The sequence below is a fragment of the Grampus griseus genome (assembly GCF_964374135.1).
Source record: "Grampus griseus genome assembly, chromosome: 6".
NCBI classification, from domain to species: Eukaryota; Metazoa; Chordata; class Mammalia; order Artiodactyla; family Delphinidae; genus Grampus; species Grampus griseus.
Window position 1 is genome coordinate 62,145,628 of NC_139000.1, and position 22,849 is coordinate 62,168,476.

The 22,849-nt window shown below is 36.2% G+C and overlaps 1 protein-coding gene across 8 annotated transcripts in view; it reads right to left on the reverse strand.

The window, feature by feature from the left end:
* The window catches only part of MPDZ (multiple PDZ domain crumbs cell polarity complex component), a 167,994-nt gene that overhangs the window by 57,408 nt on the left and 87,737 nt on the right, over nucleotides 1–22,849 (reverse strand). For 7 of the 8 annotated variants that reach the window (XM_082656131.1, XM_082656130.1, XM_082656136.1 and 4 more), the window contains 7 exons: nucleotides 22,178–22,363; nucleotides 20,836–21,045; nucleotides 18,578–18,694; nucleotides 15,633–15,800; nucleotides 8,946–9,230; nucleotides 8,573–8,696; nucleotides 30–228 (listed from right to left, as the gene is read on the reverse strand). In XM_082656131.1, the coding sequence (XP_082512257.1) occupies nucleotides 30–228; nucleotides 8,573–8,696; nucleotides 8,946–9,230; nucleotides 15,633–15,800; nucleotides 18,578–18,694; nucleotides 20,836–21,045; nucleotides 22,178–22,363 (1,289 nt within the window). The remainder of the gene's footprint in view (nucleotides 1–29; nucleotides 229–8,572; nucleotides 8,697–8,945; nucleotides 9,231–15,632; nucleotides 15,801–18,577; nucleotides 18,695–20,835; nucleotides 21,046–22,177; nucleotides 22,364–22,849) is intronic. The other variant, XM_082656134.1, reaches the window with a different exon arrangement.

Sequence of the window (22,849 nt, forward strand, 5' to 3'; positions counted from 1 at the left end):
AGCCAAAATAGGATCCAAATGATACTTACTTTATGTCTGGCCCAATGAGAGAATGCCTTCTCAACATGGCTCGTGCTTGGGTATTGGTTAAACTGATAGTAGACTCTTCATTAATAGACAAGATGCAGTCCCCAACAGCAATCCGACCATCTCGACTAATGGCACCTCCATGAATAATGCTTCGAACAATCATCCCCAAGCCATCTTTATTAGCACTTACTGTCATTCCTATGGTAAAGGAGGGATACACATTAAATGCATGACTTTCATGGTCTCCCAAGGCAATAGAAACAAAAGCAAAAATAAACAAATAGGACCTAATCAAATTTATAAGCTTTTGCAAAGCAAAGGAAACCATAAACAAAACTAAAAGTCAACCTACGGACTGGGAGAAAATATTTACAAATGATGCGATCGACAAGGGCTTAATTTCCAAAATATACAAACAGCTCATATAACTCAATAACAAAAAAACAAACCACCCCATCAAAAACTGGGCAGAAGACCTAAACAGACATTTCTCCAAAGAAGACATACAGATGGCCAAGAGGCACATGAAAAGATGCTCATCAACATCACTAATTATTAGAGAAATGAAAATCAAAACTACAATGAGGTACCACTTCACACCGGTCACAGAATGGCCATCATTAAAAAGTCTACAGATAACAAATGCTGGAGAGGGTGTGGAGCAAATGAAACCCTCCTACACTGTTGGTGGGAATGTAAATTGGTGCAGCCACTGTGGAAAACAGTATGGAGGTTCCTCAAAAAGCAAAAACAGAATTGCCATATGATCCAGCAATCCCACTCCTGGGCATATATCTGGAAAAAAAACTATAATTCAAAACGATACATACACCCCATTTACAATATAGAACAGCACCATTTACAATAGCCAAGACATGAAAACAACCTAAATATCCATTGACAGATGAATGGACAAAGATGTGGTGTAAACACACACACACACACACACACACACACACACACACACACACACACACACACACACACAGGAATATTACTCACACATAAAAAAGAACAAAATAATGCCATTTGCAGCAACATGGGTGGACCTAGAGACTATCATACTAAGTGAAGTAAGTCAGACAGAGAAAGACAAATATACCATATGATATCACTTACATGTGGAGTCTAAAATATGACATAAACTTATTTATAAAACAGAAACAGACTCACAGGGAGAACAGACTTGTGGTTGCCAAGGGAGAGGCGGAGTAGGGGAGGGATGGATTGGGAGTTTGGGATTAGCAAATGTAACCTATTATATATATGTATAACTGAATCACTTTGCTGCACACCAGAAAGTAACAGCATTGTAATCAACTATACTTCAATAAAATAAATTTTTTTTTAAAAAGCACGACATTCGGGGCTTCCCTGGTGGCGCAGTGGTTGAGAGTCCGCCTGCCAATGCAAGGGACACGGGCTCATGCCCTGGTCCAGGAAGATCCCACATGCTGTGGAGCAGCTAGGCCCGTGAGCCATGGCCGCTGAGCCTGCACGTCCGGAGCCTGTGCTCCGCAACGGGAGAGGCCACAACAGTGAGAGGCCCGTGTACCTCAAAAAAAAAAAAAAAAAAAAAAAAGCATGACTTACAAATTCATTTTAATTGAATTTAGTAATCCCTATGGATTCACAGATAAAAGAATAGGAGTAACTTTTTCAGCAGTAAAAAAAAACAATCAAAAGGAAAGCATCAGTTTCTAACAAAAATATTTTTTAAGTAAATTTAGAAATGTTTGTGAAATTATACCTAAAGACACTCCATGTTAAATACATTAGAGATGAAACAGGGTCTACACTGTGGAGTGAATGTAGCTTAGGCTACGTGATGTGTCACCACTTACATAGAAAGCTCTCTCAGGGAGAACATTTTAACAGTATCAAATCAATTTTATAATAATAGTTCATCTCTTACATATATGAAAGAATAAAGAGCAGGACTATAAATGGAAAATTAGTTCTCTAAGAAACTCTCTGATATTACCTTATTTCTAGATCATTTGTTCATTTGGTATATATTTACTATATGTTTACTATGTGCTAAGTACTACACTGGTAGCTTGATATAAAAAAGCATAACAGAATTCCTAACATCAAGAAGCTTGTATTCAAGTCTTATCCGCAGTGCCTATCACAGTGCCTGAACATACAGTAGTCAGTTGAATTAAACTGATGTAAACATTAATCTATTACCACTTTATTTCCAAATGTGAACTTCAATGAGCTCCAGATTTGGATATTTGATTGCCCTCTTGACATGGTCCCTGAATGATTCATAGGAAATACAACCCTAGTAAGTATAAAATTGAACTCCCTAGTCTCCATCTCCCCTTATTTCTCCATTTGTCCTCCCCTTTTTGGTAATGGTACCACCATACTACTCTCCATTACTCAAAGCAGAAATGTTGGAGTTGTTCTGGATTCCTACCTCTCTCTCACTACCTATATTTAATCCATCACCAAGTTCCACCATTTCTATCCCCAAAACTTATCTTGAATTCATTCACCTTTCTCCACATCCAAACTAAACCTAGACCAAGCCAGCACTTCTCCTGCCTCATTTTTTGAACGAGCCTCATAACTGGGCTCCTGGCTTCCAAAGTTGTCCCTGCCAATGCATTCTTCTCATAGCAGACAGAGCAACCATTCAAAAAAGACAAACCACATCACATCACTCCCTTTGCTAACAATCCTTTAACAGTTTCCTATTGTTCAAATATACAACATACCTACATGGCCCTGTCTATATGGAATTCCTGGCCTGGCCCTCTCGACATGCACCCTTCTTTGGGCTATGCCCTCCTTGCCCCATGGCCCCACCGTGTTCCAGAAACATGGCCTTCTTTCAGAAATATACCTAGTCTCCCTTTTCAGAGTCTTTGCCTGACACCCCCTTTCTTCAGCTCTTGCACAGCTAACAACTTCTCATTCTTCAATATCAATTCCTCAGAAAAATATTCTCAACAAACCCATCTGAATTAATGCTCCGTTCTCCCCCTACCCTCACTCTATTCCTTCAAAAATATAAGACCTACTGAAATTGAAAACTTTACATAAAATAATATAAATTCACTTAAAACCAAGTACTAAAAGTTCCTTCCAAAACAAGATTATATAATTAAACAATATAAGGAGAGCTGTAACTCTCTTATTAAAACTTTGAGAGAAGTCAATAATCTGTTTTTAGTTTTTTATAATATTTTTAAAAGAAAGAAATTCTCTCTGAATATTAACTTTAACTGTACCAAATTAGACATGATATTTCAAATATTTTTTAAAGAATGATCCTGATTACAATGTGTTTCCAACCTCATATTTCATGCCTGGATTTGGGCTATCCAGGCTCCTAGTTACCATTTTCTGATAGGAATGAACCACTAATCAAATGTAGTTAAAAGATTCTGTTGAGATTCATACGAACTATTTTTAAGTGCACTGTTATTAAGGAGCTTACATAAACCAAAAAACAAGTCTAGACGCTGCTTCATCCAAGGGAGGTTTCATACAAGCAAAGAGGCTGGCTCTAAAACGTTTCCATAGGTACGCTGGTTTGCTCTGATGCTGCCATCTTTCCCACCAAGACCCACCAGACAACTCTACTATAGCAAAATCAAAATGTATGACTACAAAACACAACTTAACTCAGTGGCCCATCCTGGGAATCTAACCCATCATCTTGTTCTCATTGGCACCATGCATTCTGCAATAAAGCAAGCCACAGACATGCAACAAGTCTTCACGAGCTATGGTCAACATGACCTCTAAATTAATTCTTAATAGCATATTCAACTCATGACTCTACCAGTTATTAAGGCTGTCAGGTCATGTCAACCACATGAACAAAAAGGTTGACATCAGTTAGCTCAGCTTGTACTTTCCTTTCACCAAATGATCATTTTCGGGCTTCAATAACTTCGAGGTAATATCCACTGACTAGATTTTGGTTGTAACTCATAAGATCTCTCAATCTTTTCCTAAAAGAGGTATAGTAGCATAGCCCAAACCATGTACTGTAGAACCAAAAAACTGGTTCCAAATTTGAGTTCCAGCACTTCTAATCAGTGTGGCTTTGGGCAACTCACTTAACCTCACAATGACCTGCATTTTACTCATCTGTAATATGGGGATAATGTCCACTTTCAGGGTTGTTTAAAGAATTTTTTGAGAAAAGCACATGTAGTGTTCCTTTCAAAGTGCTCAGTAAAGTACAAAAGAAAACTCACAGAATATATTTAAAAGACATCTCCAATCCAAAGCTACATTGCTTTCTAATGTCTTAATGCAAATCGTAATTCAGCTTCAAAATGAAGCTTGTTATTACAGCAATGCCACCGCAGCTCTGAGTGACTCAAGGACTCACGTGCCTTGTATGGTCTGTGAAAACCAGAGACAGACTCAGGTTTGAGTCCTGGTTCCAGAGAAATTCCTGAGTCTACGTTTCTGTACCTCATCAGCGAAGAAAAGGTAACACCTTCCTTTCCTTCTTATTTTTTTACCTTCAAGACCTAGTACAACATAATTAGCCAATGTACCACAGACGAATCAAAAATAATCACGATTACATTTTTCAAAGGTCACTACATGCATATGTACATAACTGTGTATATCTGCACATAACATCCCCCCCACTAAATTTAACAAAGTTTAAAAAACCCAGGTTATTCTTAAAATCACAGCAAATGGATGATGACAGCTTTTAGAGAAGCCTATCATTTATTAATAATTTCTTCTGATTATAACTAGGAAAGAAATAAATTACCCAGAAAGTGAAAACTGCAAACAACTTCACATAAAGGAGAGACCTATTCTATGAAAATGTGTTCAGTGACAGACCCTTTCATGACACACTCCTACCAGCACAAAGCCAGTCTCAATTAGATATTCTAAAATGCTACCACACTTTTTGTTACTTCAAGTTGTAAAGGCAACACCTTCCTACATTAAAAGCTTAAATGAATGCTTTAATTAAATTGTTTTAATGTTCTACTGAGATTTTAAAAATAGGCCTTTTTCATTATCCTTTACATCTAGTTACTCTGGGCATCGTAGAATATTGAAATCTCCTCCTTATCTCAAATGAGATAAGAGAGAAATATTCTCGCTTTGGCATACAGGATTTGCACTCCGAGATGCCAGAGGAACTCCACTGGGTCCCAGGAAATCAAACAGCTAACGACAAAGCCCTATAAGCATTTTGGGTATGCACATTATTCAAATAATGGAAACTAAGCAGAAAAGTAAAACTAAAAGATATATATTACATATATATGTTAACACTTTTATATTACAGTTTGGTTGGTAAACTAATGGTGTTATAATTTCACACAAGTAAGTGGTTTAGTCTCACAAAGCAAATTAAAGAGTTCTTTTATATTTTAATGTTAAAATCAAACTATTGAGGTATAAATGGATTCCTGGATATGAAAGCAAGGACACTTCACCTTCTACTCTTTTTTTTTTTTTTCCCAAAATCCTAATCACTTTGGTATATTTTTTAAAATCAAAACTCAATGGCTAAAGTAGGAGCAACTAAGTTTCCAACGACAGGTGAGTGGATAAATGAAATCTGGTGTAAACACACACACACAGTAATGTTATTCAGTCTTTTATTAATAAGGAAGGAAATTCTGACATGTTACAGCATGGATGAACCTTGAAGACATTACGAAATAGGCCAGTCACAAAGGGACAAATACCATATGATTCCATTTACATAAGGTACCCAGAGTAGTCAAAATTTACAGACAGAGAGGAGAATGGGGAGGATGCCAGGAGACAGGGGAGAGGAGGGAATGGGGAGTTAGTGATTAATGGGTACAGTTTCACTCAGGGAAGATGAAGTTCTGGAGATGGATGGTGGTGATGGTTGCACAACAATGTGATGTACTTAATGCCACAGAAATATACATTTAAAAATGGTTAAAGTGATCAATTGCATGTTATGTATCTTGTACTACCCTAAAAAAAGGATATATCCCGACGTCATAAGAGAAAAAACAAAAAAATCCATATGACTGTCTCAACAGATGAAAGAAAAGATTTCACAAAATTCAACATTCTCTCAGCAAACTAAGAACTGGTGAGCAATCCACAGGGTCAGACTGTAAAATCAGATGTACTCCAACCCCAGCTCTTACAGCAGCCTCCCAGCTGCTTCCGATCTAATTCATCCACCTGTGCCAGAATGATCGTAAAACACACATCTGGTCATGTCACCCCTCTGCCCTCAGCTCCCACTGGCCACTGGCGCTTAAGGCAGGGGGTGTCCTGAGGGAGGTCCTGTGTCCTGCATACGAAGAACTCGCCCGGCAGCTGTCTCCCACCTACCATTCCTTCAGCTTCAACTCTTCCTTTGCCCGCCATTATGCCACACTTCACCCACACCAAACAAACTACAGTGATGTTTCACAGTTCTCTGCCTTGGCTCTTCCGACTTTCCCAATGCCTCAACGAGGTGGTAGAAATCTCCTTTTTCAAGGACTAAATCAAACATCTCCTCTTCTCTGAAACCTTTCTAGAAACTCCTCCACACTCAGAGAGCAGGGATCAACTCTTCCTTCATTTAAGGCTTCAATGTTCTCTGCATGAGGGTCTCTCACAGCAGGTATGATATTTTAATGCACTGAGGATTTTAGAAGTCAGTTTGTCTACTCTCCTAACCTCATATTCCTTGAGGAAAATGATTATATAATGGTGTCTATGCACAGTAGCCAGAATACAGAAAATAATTAATGTTTGAGAGTTGAGTAAATAAATATACTAGAATAGGATCTCTCATATGGGCTCTGCAAAATTTCTGTCTAATGAGTTAATAAAAAAAAAAAAGGCCAATGACATGTGAGAAATGCTGCATCCTGTAACCTTTTCTTAGAGATCCACAGTGCACATGTGACTATCAAAGCTACTGAGTGATGAAAACAGAAACACCTGTCTCCTTAAGCCTATCACATTCCAAACTTTGAAACTTGGAACCCATTTAATAACTCCCATTAACAGCCGACAAAACTAGTATTGTAAGCAACATGCTTTCAGAAACACTGCATTAGCAGATGAGATATTTTTGACATGTTTAGGTATCTATAGTACATATCCCATAATTAATGAATTAGAGAAAGTTCTGTAGCTTAAGTTATATATTATTCTATTAAATGTAATATATAAGAAATAGTAAAGCTAATTAAGTAGAAATTCTCTGCTATAAGTCTCCATGTAGCTGCTGTTGGTAGCGCCCAGCTGCCAGCAAATGGAACAAAATCTAGAAGGAGGCAGAGACCGGAATCCCAGTCACCAGCTAAGCACTGCTGGGCTTCTCTGCCAAGTCCACAGACACCAATGTGAAGGGTGCTGGCTGGCTACATCCTAGAAGGAGGAAAAAGCTCTCTGAAGCACAGCTAACCAGAGAGTCTTGAGCTGTAATCAGACCTCCAGGGAAGCTGATATATGGCCCTACTGATCAGCACCGAGCCCTAAAGACAGAGCTGAGCCATGTCACTGCTTAACTCAAAAGAAGAACAAATGTGATCTACCTGGATATAATTTTAGCTACTGTAATTAGGATTTTATTTCTACAGCGGGTCTTCTTTGCCCAATTCAGGAGATTTGGGATTATTAACCAGCCACAACCCTGTATAGGTAAAAGAGGACACAAAAATCCTGCCACCTGGGAAGGACTATTGAATAACTGCACTTAAATTTTGGTGGTTGCGCACCTCCTGTCTTTCTAGTCTTTATTTCAGCAAATGAAAGAAATTAAATACAAACTGACTTATGCATAACTGGTAGCATTCAAAGAAACTAATAATTTCCTTTTCCAAAGAATTTAGAATTCCAAATCTCTGACTTTTCATTTTCTAAGAATGCCTTTTCTGATTTGCTGTATCATACATAAACGCTTCGTATATCTTTTACTTGAATGGAAATGAGGCTCAGGAATACTTGTAAATAACTAGGAGAGTGAGGGTTATAAGCTAGTCTGAATTAAACAAACCTGTTAACCATTTCAGATAAAAATAATAAGTACATAAAAAGAATAACCAAAAAAACTAAGGGAGGGATCTCCCTGGTGGCGCAGTGGTTAGGAATCTGCCTGCCAATGCAGGGGACACGACTTTCAGCCCTGGGCCAGGAAGATCCCACATGCCTTGGAGCAACTAGGCCCGTGCACCACAACTAATGAGCCTGTGCTCTAGAGTCCGCGAGTCACAACTACTGAGCCCACGTGCCACAACTACTGAAGCCCGTGCACCTAGAGCCCGTGCTCTGGAACGAGAGGAGCCACCACAATGAGAAGCCCGTGCACCGCAACGAAGAGTAGCCCACGCTCGCTGCAACTAGAAAAATCCCGCGCACAGCAACGAAGACCCAACACAGCCAAAAATAAATAAATAAATGAAAATTTTTTAAATGCTTAAAAAAAAACCTATGGGAAATTTTACAACATCTATTATCTTATCTATACTCAAAAACATTGAAACTATGTTCAATATTTCCTCTTGGCCAGGGGTCTGGGAGGAAAGGTGTACGTGGAAAATAAGAAACTTACCCAGGCTAGAATTGCCTTTTGCTATCGTAATAGTCCTCTCGAAAGATTCTTTGGATATAGTTTGGAGCATGACACACTCAGCAGCAGAGGCCAGGGACCCCTGTTGAATTAAGAACTTGGAGCCCTGTCAGAAAATAAAAATAAGTCATGTGGAAAGGAAAACTAGACTTTGGAGCATGATTTCAACATCACCCATGTTCTCTAACTGGTTGTGCTTTATTCAGCAAGAACCTACAAACAAAACAAGTTCATAGGTTGTCTTCTGAAAATCTCAGTATCAGGAAAGCGCTGGCTCCAGATGAGCCAGAATAATGTAACCCCTCACTGTCCCCAACCTCATCATCATACACAAACCATCTCTTGAGAATGTCACCTTTCCAGCTGAATCAGTCAGCACAGGAGAACTCAGTTCTGCACTTGATATAACTTCATTTGGTCGGTGAGGTTCAGTCCACACTCTTGTGTTGTCACATCCGTATTGCTGTTCAATAGCATTGGCAGGTGTATAATCATTTATGGTAAAGCCAGAAGCAGTCCCCATGCTCAAGTCCACTGAAGGCGGACTCTCGTCCCGTCTTTGCAGGAGATTCTGGGCATATAGCTCCTCCAAGGACATATGCAAGTCAAGTACTGGATCTGAGGAATTTTCAGTAACATCCTGATTAAAGAACAAAAAATAAAAATTATGGCCAGAACTGCATCAATGCATTTCGTAAGATCTTAATGAACAACTATTTAGTGAAAAACAAACACAACATAATTTTTAATTACTCAAGAAGTATCAGCAAACATACATTCTTTGCTTAGTTGATAGTCCAAACACGTTTATTTTTATAAATGATTCTGAATACATTTCCTGCAAATCATACATCTCATACTGAGTCATATTAGTACAATATATTAGTACTTAAGATCATTAAGACGTAATATTCTGTTCTACTAATAAAATTACTCAGAGTTCAATACATATAGGAAAAGTAAATATATATTTCTAAATCTCATTTAGAAAGTATCTCATATCCAATCTGTCTGAAAGTTTCTATTCATTATAAAATTCAAAGATAAACAGTATGACATTAATTGATTTCAATTTATAAGAACCTCCAAGAAAAACGCTGTTTGGATAGGGATTTGTAGGTATTTATGTAGTTGAAAAGGAAGTCATACAATTCATACTTTTATAGGGAAATTTTTCTCAAATATTATGCAAGTTGTAGCAGAAGGAATAGTACTAAGAAATGGTGTCATAAGATGTAGGTTCTAATCCAGACTCTCTTATTAACAATCTATATATTACAGAACCTCTCTTGGCTTTATGTTACATAATTTCTAAAATTCCCTGAAACTCTAAAATTCTACAGATCTACATAAATACATGTATCTACTTACAACCCATATACTGCATCACTTATGTGCTTTGGACAAGCAGTGCTCCTCCATGAACTGCTGTTGAATAAGTGTATTAATTGTTCCTTCAATCCTTTTACTGATATTTTTAAAGTATAAAATTAGGGTATGAATACATTATCCTCAAAAAAGATTCAGGCCATACAGAGGTATATTATGTATGCATACAGGGTATAGTATGCAAGTCTTCCCTTATGGCTCATTCATCCAGTCCTTTCCTCAGTAGAAATAAGGGGCTGGCATCTGTTGGGTGTTTATTCATCAAATTTTTTATGTATCTGTCTAACACATATGTACAAGCACAGATGCACACATTCACATGCACATATACATGTTCATTTTAAAAATCTAAACTAAACTATATACTAAGTAGTACATTTCTACTTGCTTTTCTGAAGTATCTTTAATATCTTAACATGAGAGATTTCCTTGTCAGTAAATATGTTGTCATTGACATATTCTGAATATAAAGTCATTGTGATATATACTGTTAAGTATTTTCCAAGCTTGTTTGTCTCTCGTCTTTTTTTTAAAATAAGTTTATTTATTTATTTATGTTTGGCTGCGTTGGGTCTTTGTTGCTGCGCATGGGCTTTTTTATAGTTGCAGTGAGCAGGGGCTACTCTTTGTTGCGATGCACAGGCTTCTCATTGCGGTGGCATCTCTCGTTGCGGAGCACAGGCTCTAGGTGCGCAGGCTTCAGTAGTTGTGGTACGTGGGCTCAGTAGCTGTGGCTCGTGGGCTCTAGAGCGCAGGCTCAGTATCTGTGGCGCGCAGGCTTAGTTGCCCTGCTCCATGTGGGATCTTCCCAGACCAGGGCTCGAACTTGTGTCCCCTGCACTGGCAGGTGGATTCCTAACCACTGCGCCACCAGGGAAATCCTTGTCACCTGTCTTTTAAGTTTGTATATGTTATATACCTATACATGCTGAAATTAAATTCTTTATGTGATCAAGAATTGTTTATGTAATTTTTTATGAAATTCTTTATGTAATCAAATTTGTCAATTTTTTTATGCTTCTGGGTTTTATATATTGCTTAATAATTCCTTCCTCTGCACAGAGTAAATGAAATGCTTTATAGTATTTTTCTCCAATTTTATAAATGGTTAGTTGGCAGATTCAGTATTAACCCATCTAGAATTTATTTCAGGGTGTGGTGTGAGATATGGGTCTCTTTCTTTTTTTTCTAAGGTGGTAATCAATGGCTCCAACACAGTTTATTACATTCCTCTTGTTCAATCAAGTTTTCGTCTCTCTGGAAATATCAAATATTCCTCGTATAAAGCACTGAGGCAAGTAGGAATATCATATAAGCAAATAACATCTTTAAAATCCTCAGGAACAAAGGATAGAAAGTATCATCCTCCACACTCCTAGAACCTAAATAACAACCTGTTGGCTCATTCAACCAACTTTATTTTAGTCTTATGAAAAAAACAAAACAACGTACTTACTAGAGAATTGGTTAGCTTCTGTATTACTAAATTAATTATTATAATAATTATCAGTAAATCATCCCTACCACTTCTCAAATAAAGATGACAATCAAAACTACTTTTCATCACAAAAAGAGGTCAAGCTGCCCTTGTTAGCTGGGGTTTACTATAAATCATATAACAGAAATCTCCATGAATTATTCATGAAGGAGTTAACACCGGCACATAGAAAAGAAAGAGCTAATCAACATAGCAGACAACATACGCCTACTTCAGAAACATTTCTAGTTGCTGAACAACCGACTTTTATTTTTAAAAGTCTCATGGATCTAAAAGAAAAGCAGTTCTTCCCTCATAAGATGTCCAAAAATAACTACGGTTTCCCAGTGCAACTTGGTATCTAAACTGAAGTCTTTCAAAATTCCATATTAATAGGTGCCTCCTATTCTTGTTCTGCTTTTTTTCACATTCTTGTTCTTAGGGAAAATGGGGGAAAGGTTAAATTAAAATGCCAATTATATTTGAAAGTAGCTCTTTTTTTTACGCGTAATGCATATAATGTTATACTTGGGCACGTCATTTACCCACAGAATATGTTTACATAGACGAGCTAAATACTTAAGCATTCACTGGACACAACCTGCTTTTCTTCAGTAATAACTATCACAGAAGTCCTTCTATACTTTTAAAAATATATCATAAGCACAGCTGCTCCAACTTAAATTGTTCTCCCACTCTTTCTGAGATAAGGTACCCTTCCTTTATTATCTGTATTCTTACCCTACTGAGGGAAAAGGCAACATCTTTCATACCTTTGCGAGCTTGCAGTTTTGTCACTAAGACTTCCACAATCACTCTCATCATCTTGACTAGAATGATGTAATTAGCTTTTGAGACTAACCCTTTCTCCAAAAAATAAAAATTAAAAAATGGTATCAACATGTTAAACTTAAATGTGAAGGCAGCAATATTTTATGCTCCAGTAAAACACTAAGTGGAGACTTGTTCCTCTAAATATATAGATTTTTTTAAAAAATCATGGAATCCATTAGTTTTGTTTGGGGTGCAAGGTATGAGGAGGGGTTTCAATCGTGACAAACATGAAGTCCAACTTGCACTAGGAACAACAGCATTTCCTAGAGGGTCCAATATTCAGCAATGCAGGACATGCACCAAACTGGTAATCATTTCATCCCTGGAGCAAGAGTGAGAACGTGGGTTTACTAGGGAATGTCGGGCATGGCCTTGTGGATAAGAGGAGATTCATTACATAGCCACTGAATCTTTTTTGACTGTACTTTTAAGCCAAAATAGGGAAAAATAAATGAAAGCATCTTCTTCCCCAAAACTATACTGAGCTTTTAAACGAAAGTCTACAGGTATTTAGTAAGTTTCTAAAACAATTATTTCTGCATTCTATTATGTCTTGGGGTGACAAAGAAAGGGGGACAAAAAAAATTAATCGAAAAGTTAAAACCTAGAATAATGAGAAAACCCATTGGCTTCTTGCCTTTAAAATCCACATTTCAGTGACCTGATTCTATTAATCCACATACCATTGAAGTGGCCATATTTTTCAGATTCTTGAGTAATGGTTGTTTCCCTTAAGTCCTTAAATGATAATTAATCAAATATAACTCCTTTAAAAAAAAAAAAAAGCAGAATGATCCCCCAAATGGGAGAACTTTGTGCAAAGGATGTCTACCATATGCCTACAGCCCTATGCCGTCTAAGCAGCTGTCATGGCCCAGGCTGTACCCTTAGGGGGAAGACCTCCCTCCATGATGAGTCCCTGCTCTGGGTGATCAGCTCTTGGAGCTTCCAGTAGCATACCTAGCAATGGTCCAAAGGCTTCTCATCAAGGTAAAGGAGAGAGGTAAAATTATTTGTGCATTTCCAGCCACCATTTAAGGCTACGAGATTATTACATAATTAGCAAAGTCAAAAGCCTGAGGAATCACTGAGATCCTCACACTCTATTATATCCTTCTTTCAAATCTGTATGGAAGCTTCTTTGTTTTTCTTAAGTATCATACATGGTATGATTTTATCAATTAAAGAATTCCAAAGTAAGCTCACTTTTCTTTAAGAAAAATGGTCTACTCTATATTCTGTAACAAACTGTCATTCTTTTTAAAATAAATTTAGTGCAAAGTAATAGGAAGATGAATGAATCATCTAATTTTTTCATTTTTCCAGTAAAATATCTAGGTACTAAAAAAATGCCACAAAACAAATACAAAAACAAACAAGCCAAAAAAAAAAAAGTTGCAGAGCTTTACCATGATACACAAACAGCCCTACTTTCTCAGAAAACCGAAAGCACACAGGAGTTTCACAATGTGTTTTAAAACACCCTCATTAATATCTTCTTTGTTGTTTTGTAGTTTAAATATTTCAGTTAATAGGCCAGCTTGCCAAAATTTGCTTCAACAAAAGAGTAAACTGTTTAATGAAAAGAAAAAAAAAAAACGACAAACAGACTTCAGTAAGCCAATACGTTGTGCTGCATACAGCCAGCATTTGCCCTGTAAAATATATGCTTCTCAGTATCCAGATTGTGTAATCCCTTTAAGTAACAATTACTAAGGTAAACAATGCAATCTGTCCCACTGGCAAGAAGGAGTGTGCTATGCTGCAGATTAGGAGATTCCATGAGGAGATGAACTCAGCTTCCAGCCCTGAGGCCAGTAAAGATGGAATATGTTCCAGACAAGTACTCAGGCAGATAGACAGTCTCAGGTGTGGTGAGAGAGGAACAGCTGCTCTATTCAAGATTATACCTTGCAAACTAATTCAAGGAGATTACCCAGCATCATTTACAAGGGTAACAGGTGCACCTTGAACATGAAAGAAAATGCTTTGAAAATGTTCTGGCCAAAAAGTTACCTGTTAATCAGGAAAGGAGGAAAACTGCCCAAGGCCTATGGAAATTCCACTTTTCAGCTTATACATAAATACAGATTCCCTTCCCACTGAATTTACATGAAAAACATATATTTCATATATTTAAGAAAGAATTATTATTCAGTCTTTTATCTTAATTTTTATATTTATTTACAGTATATTTCCAACGCAGGAAAATATAACCATATATGAACCCTTTGCCCAGATTTAACAGACATTAATATTTTGGCATATTTTCTTCAATCTCTCTTTCTTCTTAAAGGATATAATGTGTTACAGATAGAGCTAATTCCCATGCTTTATTTTTTCTCCAAGAATAACTTCTTTCCTGAAGTTGAAAGAAATCATTCCCACACATTTTCAGATTTTTAAAGTATACACACTCACACATATACTCATAAATATACACCGAATTGCTCTTTATATCAATTCTGAGAAAATATAAACAACTCCAACTAATCAACAGAAAGACAAGCAACTCCACACAAAAATGGCCAAAAGATATGAAGAGGCCATTGGTGGAAGTGAAAACCAGATGGCCAATACAGGAAAACCTGTTCAACCTCACCAGTAATCAGGAGCTCCAAATTCAAACAGTAAGATATCATTCCACACCCAAAAGACTGGATAAGTTTTAAAATATTACTTAATAAACATTATAGAGTGTGTCATCAAGAAAATAAATAGCATTGGGTGGGGCACTTACACCAATAATCTATTTCTAAAATTTAGATGGCACAGACATGTCAAATAGTAGCTAAATTCTCCATTCGCATCCAGTGACTTAAACATAATTTTGCCATTCACTGGGGGTTTTTATATAAAGTATTCTTTGGCATCATTTTATATAAAAACGTAAGACAGCATTAAGTTTAACTTAGCTAATAAATATTAAATTAATGAAAGGAATATTTTACTGTCCAACTTTCCATGAAAGTCAGCTTTAAAACCATTAAGAAAATAAAGTAACTCTTGTAATTTTTCCAAGGTAGACACCGCCAAGAACACAATTTGAGAAATACATTTCATTAAAATTTTTCTGTCTAACATGCAAATCCTAATCAAAGTTTTGAACCTTTGTGCCTATCACACTGTATCACAGAACCTAGATTTAAATAGTCCCTTGGAGTCTACAAGATACCCAATTAACACTACCTAAAGGAAACTGCACTTTAATCTGATAATGAATCCCTGACTGGAAAAACATAATGTCTCTAACATACCCCTCCCAAAACACCCCACTAACAATGACCTCTGGGAAATTACGCACAAAGTTTTCCCATAAATAAAATGGCATTTCCTTTGTACCTTGGGAGGAGAAGATGGAAGGGAGGGACCAAAATTCAGATTATCACTACAAGCACTGCTGTGAAGAGATAAAATAGAGGCTTGAGTGGAGTAGATACTGTCGTTATCAGGAGAGTACTGAGACTCAAAGGCAGATTCATCTGCTAAGTCAGCATCATTTGTGTCCACCTAGGAATAAAAACAATAATATCATTGGGAATTCTGTTCTGATACATATATGACAGTCTCCACTTGAGACTAAAGGGCATACTGCTTTCATTCTTTTGTCTATTCTATTTTCTACATGACCTCCTCACCCTCTTCAACATATCAGAAACTAACTAATGCAACAGAACAAGGACAAACTGGTGCTAGCACAGAAGATTACTTTATTCCATCAATAAAAGGGCAAAAGGTAACAATTTACAAAGGGCTTGGAGCAATTCTAAGTATAAATATTTCCATAAATTAAAAACATACTTTTTTCAACTTCACATTTTTTTTTAAAAAGTAGCTGCCCAAACTCCTAGAATTTTATATTAAAATGAATGAGATCATCACTTTTCCTATTCAACTAAAATAAATTATTATTCAACAAGGCAGCTAAGCAATTATCTATTTGTAAAGCTCAAAAAACAATATATTTTGTTTAAATTATCCTTTAACTAGATTTTAAAACCATTCAAGTTACAGGTCCAGAATTTTATGGTGATCACTGGAAATCAAAAATAATATCTGTGATTTCATGGTGAAATTATATTAACAAACACGGGACCTTATTATGATCTGGTTATAGTGAAGCTGTAAGTTATAAATGTCTACTGATGGAAAACTCAGAAAGAGTGAGCTAGACAATTTCACAACATTTTATAAAAAAATCTTATTACTATTTTCTGTCGCAGAACCAAGTGAAACAATTAAGTCATGATGAGCTTGTAGCTCTTCTTACAAATCACTCACAGTTACACAGACAGAAATGATGTAAATACTACCTTTCTCTAATATTACCAGTATTTGAATTAATGGCCAAAGCCCGTATGTTCTATTTCTTTGTGATTTCGACTTACATGTTTAGCCAAGAAAAGTATCATAACATTATACCAGGTCACATTCTGGCAAAAACCTGATTAAGAATACAGGTTGGGCATTTTAAAGTGACCCTCTCTCTAATAATATATTTTAAATACATGTTCAAAGTTACTACTGACTATGTGGAGGTTTACCCTTTACAGATGCACATTATGTACAACAATCTAAATAGTAAATCTTTAACTTTTGCTATCTAGATAGTATTAACTAAGCCGAGTGTCACGGACTATAATAAATATTTAAGAGTACCTAAGAACAATTTGTATGCTTATCGTTGATGCCTTAGAATCTTAAGAGAGATCCAAATAATCAATTCATTTAATTATTTTAGAGATTAAAACACTAGGGCCCAGAGAGACTGAATGACCAACACAAGATTACATAGCTATTACCGTTGTAAGATGTTAAACTCACTTAAAAGTGGGTCTAATTTTTCTTTTTGACTGGCATTTATTTAAGAACATTCAAATATGCCATGTAAAATCTACAGAGAAAATTGTTTCTTGGGGCACTTCTAGAGACAGTGATATATTTGTGTCCTACAACATTTCAAAAATAATTTACTATAGCTGGGTACTATTTAATACATTTATACCATAGTACTTTATGTAGTTCATAGCATTCTAAGCGATCCAGTTTTGAAGTGGTAATAATGCCCACGGGGAATAGAGCCAAATGTTACCTGGTATGCTAAATATTATAATGTGAAATTATTGCACTGATTACAATATACACCAAAACTTTCCAAATGGCTAATTCAGGAGCTGACAGTTGAAAAATACTAATAGAAGTATTATTAGTATTTTAATACTGAAGAACTATCTCCTTCAACACTAGGATTATTGGAATCAAAGAAATAATTCATACTCCAGTTTAAAGCACGATGTGCACAATTGGTTATAAATAACTAATGGAGAATTTCACAGGTTCTAAACCTCTCACTAGTCCAACACCACTAAAACATGTATTAAAAATATTCCTGGGCTTCCCTGGTGGCGCAGTGGTTTAGAGTCCGCCTGCCGATGCAGGGGACGTGGGTTCGTGCCCCGGTCCGGGAAGATCCCACATGCCGCAGAGCGGCTGGGTCCGTGGGCCATGGCCGCTGAGCCTGCGCGTCTGGAGCCTGTGCTCCGCAACGGGAGAGGCCACAGCAGTGAGAGGCCCGCATACCGCAAAAAAAAGAATATATATATTCCTTTCTAGTTACACTGAGCAATGTTTCTCCCCAGAAAAATTTAGGTCAGGAACCTGACTTCAATGGTGGAAGTACTAGGAATAGGATGTGTAATTTGTTACACTTATATTGTATAAATGTCACGTGTATATTTATATCTGGTATTTAGTTTTATATTTTAACTGTTAACACAGTGTTAGCTCTTCTACCAGACAATAAGGTTCTCAGGATGAAGAATCATGTATTTACCTAACAAAGTGGCCCCCAGTGGTCCCTAAATATGTTTATTACAATGAATGATTTTATATAGATCAAGTAAAAATAAAATTTTAATTTAAAAGTTTCTGGTAAATCAGTAATGTTAACATACATGTATTCATAGGAAACATGAGTTCTGCCTCTTTTGGAAGCTTTTGCGCTCTTAATCAATAACTGAACCAATTTATGTCATTTTTCACTTTATTAACATCTAATGAAATAATATACCTGTTACCTCATTAAAAAGAAGCCAAACAACTGATATATGAATGAATACTGAAAACAGTTAAAGAATGCCTGGAGATGCCCAAGTATGAAATTAGAGCAAAATGCCCAGTTTTCCAAAACATAACGAACAATATAGCAAGACTTTAGAATATTTTGAAAAGCAAAAATAAGACACATAAGATTTTGAAGGAAAGCTTGATAAGCTGTGGCCACTAACCAGAGCCAAGTCAGCCCTGAAGAGGGCTTTGTCAGCCAGCCCTTCCTCCTCGCAGGAATGTGGTGGGTAGAGAAAAGAATCCTCCTTAGCAGAAACATAACCCTCTTCTGGTGAAAGCTGCAGGGAGAATGAAGCCCAGTGTTTGAGGATGAGTTCATGAAAAAGAGAGAGAATAGGAAAGAGGGAGGGAAAGGGAAGACAGAGGGTGAGGGGAGAAAAAGTAAGGGGAGGAGAGGAAAAAACAGGAAAGTTTTCAAATAATGTTTTCAAATAATAAAGTCATAATAAACATACAACTTTAACATAAATGATGAGCACAGAATATGATAAATATTCATATTTAACAGTTTTATATTTTAAGATACAATGAGGATGTTTATTCCAATACCAACATCATCTGTTAGATGAGAATCCCTTTCTACCAATTTCTTCATCCTTCTTATAAAAGATATTCAAAATCAGTAATTTCTTATATTATAATAATCTTCTGGTCATTTTTACTTGCCAAATATTTGGTTAAACAATGACTTCTTAATATAGAAAGAAGGCAACTTTTAGGTGTTAATACATAAAAGAAGATGAAGAAAAACGAAACATTAAAAAGAAGGACCAATTTCTCTCTGTCATCCCTTACTAGAATATTATTTTAAAGAATGTAATTTCCTTGACAAGGAAAGTTAGTGAACCTTACAGTGAAGTCTCTTAATTTAGCACGGCTTTAAAAGACAACCACCACCAACAACTCTGTATGTACACAACATGCTTAAATTGCACTCCTGAGATATCAAATTATAACCATGATCACAGTGACCGAAAACCTAGCATTCTTATTACAATCTCAGATAAAACAGGCTAAAATATTTAGATTGTCTTGCCTATATCACCAATACATGCAGAAATATTTTAGAGAAAAAATGTTTATCTTCTTTTCCCACACATAAGAGTTTAATGGTCAGTAAAACTCACTTTATGTAAAAGAGATATTCATCATATACTGCAATGCGTATTAAATTTGAAATATTAAATACTCTTATGAAAGAAACTTACTTTGGATCTACCCAGGAAAAAAAAGATTGCTTCTGAGTAAGTGGCATGGTTTCCCGATAAGGGCAGTAAAAAACATATATTTAGTCACGTTTGCCATTTTCTTTGTGTAACAGAAAGACCGGAACCAAATGTATGGTCAATCTTAATGAACATGTAGAGTCCCATAATGGCCTATCTTCATTCTTACACTCCCCGTTGTACTGATCTCTTGTTCTGATTTCTATAATCCTGGTTTGATTGAGGTTTGCTTAACATGCTCTTCCTTCTTCCCTTCCTCTTTCCCTCCCTTTCTTTGTGTTTTCATAAATATATTTTCATAGGTTACAGAAATTTATTGTAGAATAAAGAGCAAAGAATGAAAAATTTAATAAACATTTAAAATATATTAACAAGCTTACAATTTGAACAAACTCTCTGACAAAGTCAATAAATCTTCATTTGATGTTTATGCAAATGCATCTATGCATGTGTTTTCTTAAGAAAATGTGTATTTGCCCTTTCACTTAAAATATTTTATACACTGAAAAAAACCAAATACTGAGATTGTCTCTAATATTTCATTGCAATTCAGTGATAAGTGCTATGCTGCAATCACTATACCTAATAAGCATACTGACATTATGTAGCATGAATTTATTAGTTGTTTTTATATTGCAGTAATTAATAACATGAAGGTAATTCCCTCCTAGGAGGAGAGCTATAAGCTGATGAACCCACATTGGAAATTTCAATTTCTTGCTCTGTAGTAATTAGACAACAAATGTATTGAAGTCACTAGAATATAGGAACTTAACCCACTCTGACAGAGATTCTACTTTCTTCCACGATAATTAAAGATTCCACTGTCAGTTGTTAATGCTATTAATTTCTCTAATATGCCACCATAGTGGTATAGATTATTTTAAAGCCTATTTCTTCGAAAATACTTGATTCTATATTGATCATGACCTTATCTTGGAATAAAAAAGGTGAAAAGTAAACCACAGAATGCTAAGTTTTAAATTTATTTCTGAACTTCCTGGCTGTTTTCTGCCCTTTACTCTTTTAAAAAATATTACTCAAAATTAAATCTTTACACTCATGGAGCCAATAACCATGTTGATGAAAAGTACCAAAAGTCGTGATTCAATCATGAGAACACCTGAAGATAAAAGCCTGAATGCCAATACTGTTTGCAAATAAAAAGAAATCAGCAAAATCTGAATTCTTACGGGTAAAGGCTTGGCAACTCCTATTCTCACAGTTCCTGACGGTGCACCCTTCAGTGCCTGGACAGCTTCTTCGAGACTGCTGTTTTCCAAGTTAACGTCATTGACAAACATGAGTCGATCTCCAGGGAGAAGTCGTCCATCCTTTTCAGCGACACCACCAGGCACCAGAGAACGAATTACAATCACAGTGCTTGCTGGGTCAACTGGATCCTGGCAGAACGAAAAAGGAAAGAGAAGGCAGCTCCTTTCTACACTTAAAAATGTTGTTACAGGTTGTACACTCTGAATTGTAACAGATGGGTAACTGTTCCAAGTGTCTTTTAAGAATTTGATACAACACTCCCAGTGAATTATCTGGGTGAAGGATATATCCATTTGAAAGAGTTTAGGAAAAGTCTACGCTAAACAGTGGCACCCTCACTTTTCCATGGTTCCCAAGTAGACCTCTTAAATTATACAGGTAACTGTAAAATTATAACTTTAACTTTTTATAAACTGTTCAATTTTATAACTATCATCTGAGATCCATGAATTATTAACAGCAGCGTTTATTGATAAGATGATAGTATTGTGGGCCATTGGTAGATGTGAGTATAGTGAGGGAAGGGCCTGTTTTTGAAATGAAGAAATACAGAAGGAGGCCACATCATATTTGGTGATGCAGTGTCTTCAGATACACAGAAATATTAGAACAAGACTCCAGAACCAGGCCCTAGAAAGAACACAACTCCCTGGAGTCATCTGAGATGGCTTTCCAGCTCAGTATTAATTAATGAGGAACAGCAGCTGCACTTCATCAGACTGGCGTTCGCACGCCCTCAGTTACTCAACACAGAACACAACATGAGGATGCAGGCTACACCTAACCAATTTAAGATTATTCCTAAGTTTGGTCAAATAATAAGAATATTAGAATTTACAATATATCCAATTATAAGCCTATCATTCACTTCTAACAAAAGAAGTAAGTATTTAAAGTTTCTGTCTTACCACTCAAATATGAACCATCAGTTAAGAGCAAGGAAATAAAAATAATTTAGGCATATTCCCCAAAGGAACAGAAAGACTATATTTCTATAACATTCCTAAAAAGTATTCTGCATACTCTTCAAACTTCCAAGAGCTGAAATATAAAAGAGCTCAAAGAATTCAATGTCAAAAGAAATGCTTTACGATAATCAATTAATCATATAAATTATTATTCTGAAAGACTTACTAGAAACAAGAATACATCTTTGACAAATCTAAGCAGTATTATCTGCTTTTTCTCTGCTATTAACAATATATGTTTAGTATCTGTCATCTTTTTTTAAAAAAATTGTTAAAAGTAGCATATATTTACCTGATAATCTAAAATGCTAAAACCAAGTCCTCTGCTCCCTTTCTCCAGCTCTATGTTCTGAACGTTGGCTTCCCACATGGCCAAAGGTCCTTGAACCTCCTCTGCATTCTGACCCACATCGGTCATCACCAGCACAGGATCCTCTGTCTCCGAGGACCCGATAAACTCACCTAGATCTATATGAGGCTGGATAAACAGACCAGACAGCTCTTATTTCAGACGCACTAGATCCACAGATGCACATACAAACACTACAAGGAAAACAAAGATTCCCAGCATCTGTCCAGAATAAAACATGCACATATGAGTAGCAACAGCTTCTCATGAAACCATTATGAATTAAAGTAGCAAGTCAGAAATATCTAACTTGTAATAGGCATTTAAAATGTATGGTTCAAAGAGCTCCTATAAAAATACATAGTGATTACATCTCGGCAGCATGATGGTGGGTGATTTTGACTTTTTTCATCAGTGTCTGTTATCACGTCTATCGTTAGAAAAAAAAAATGTGAAGCTATTTTGATATTAAAGAAAAATAATTCTTATGATAAATAAGAACAATTCAAGAGGAAGTGGCTATGTAAAAGTTCTGTACTCTAGGCAAATAAGGGTTCTAAAATCCTGTGAGCTGTACACGTGATTATTTCATTAATAAATTAACATGCACAATGG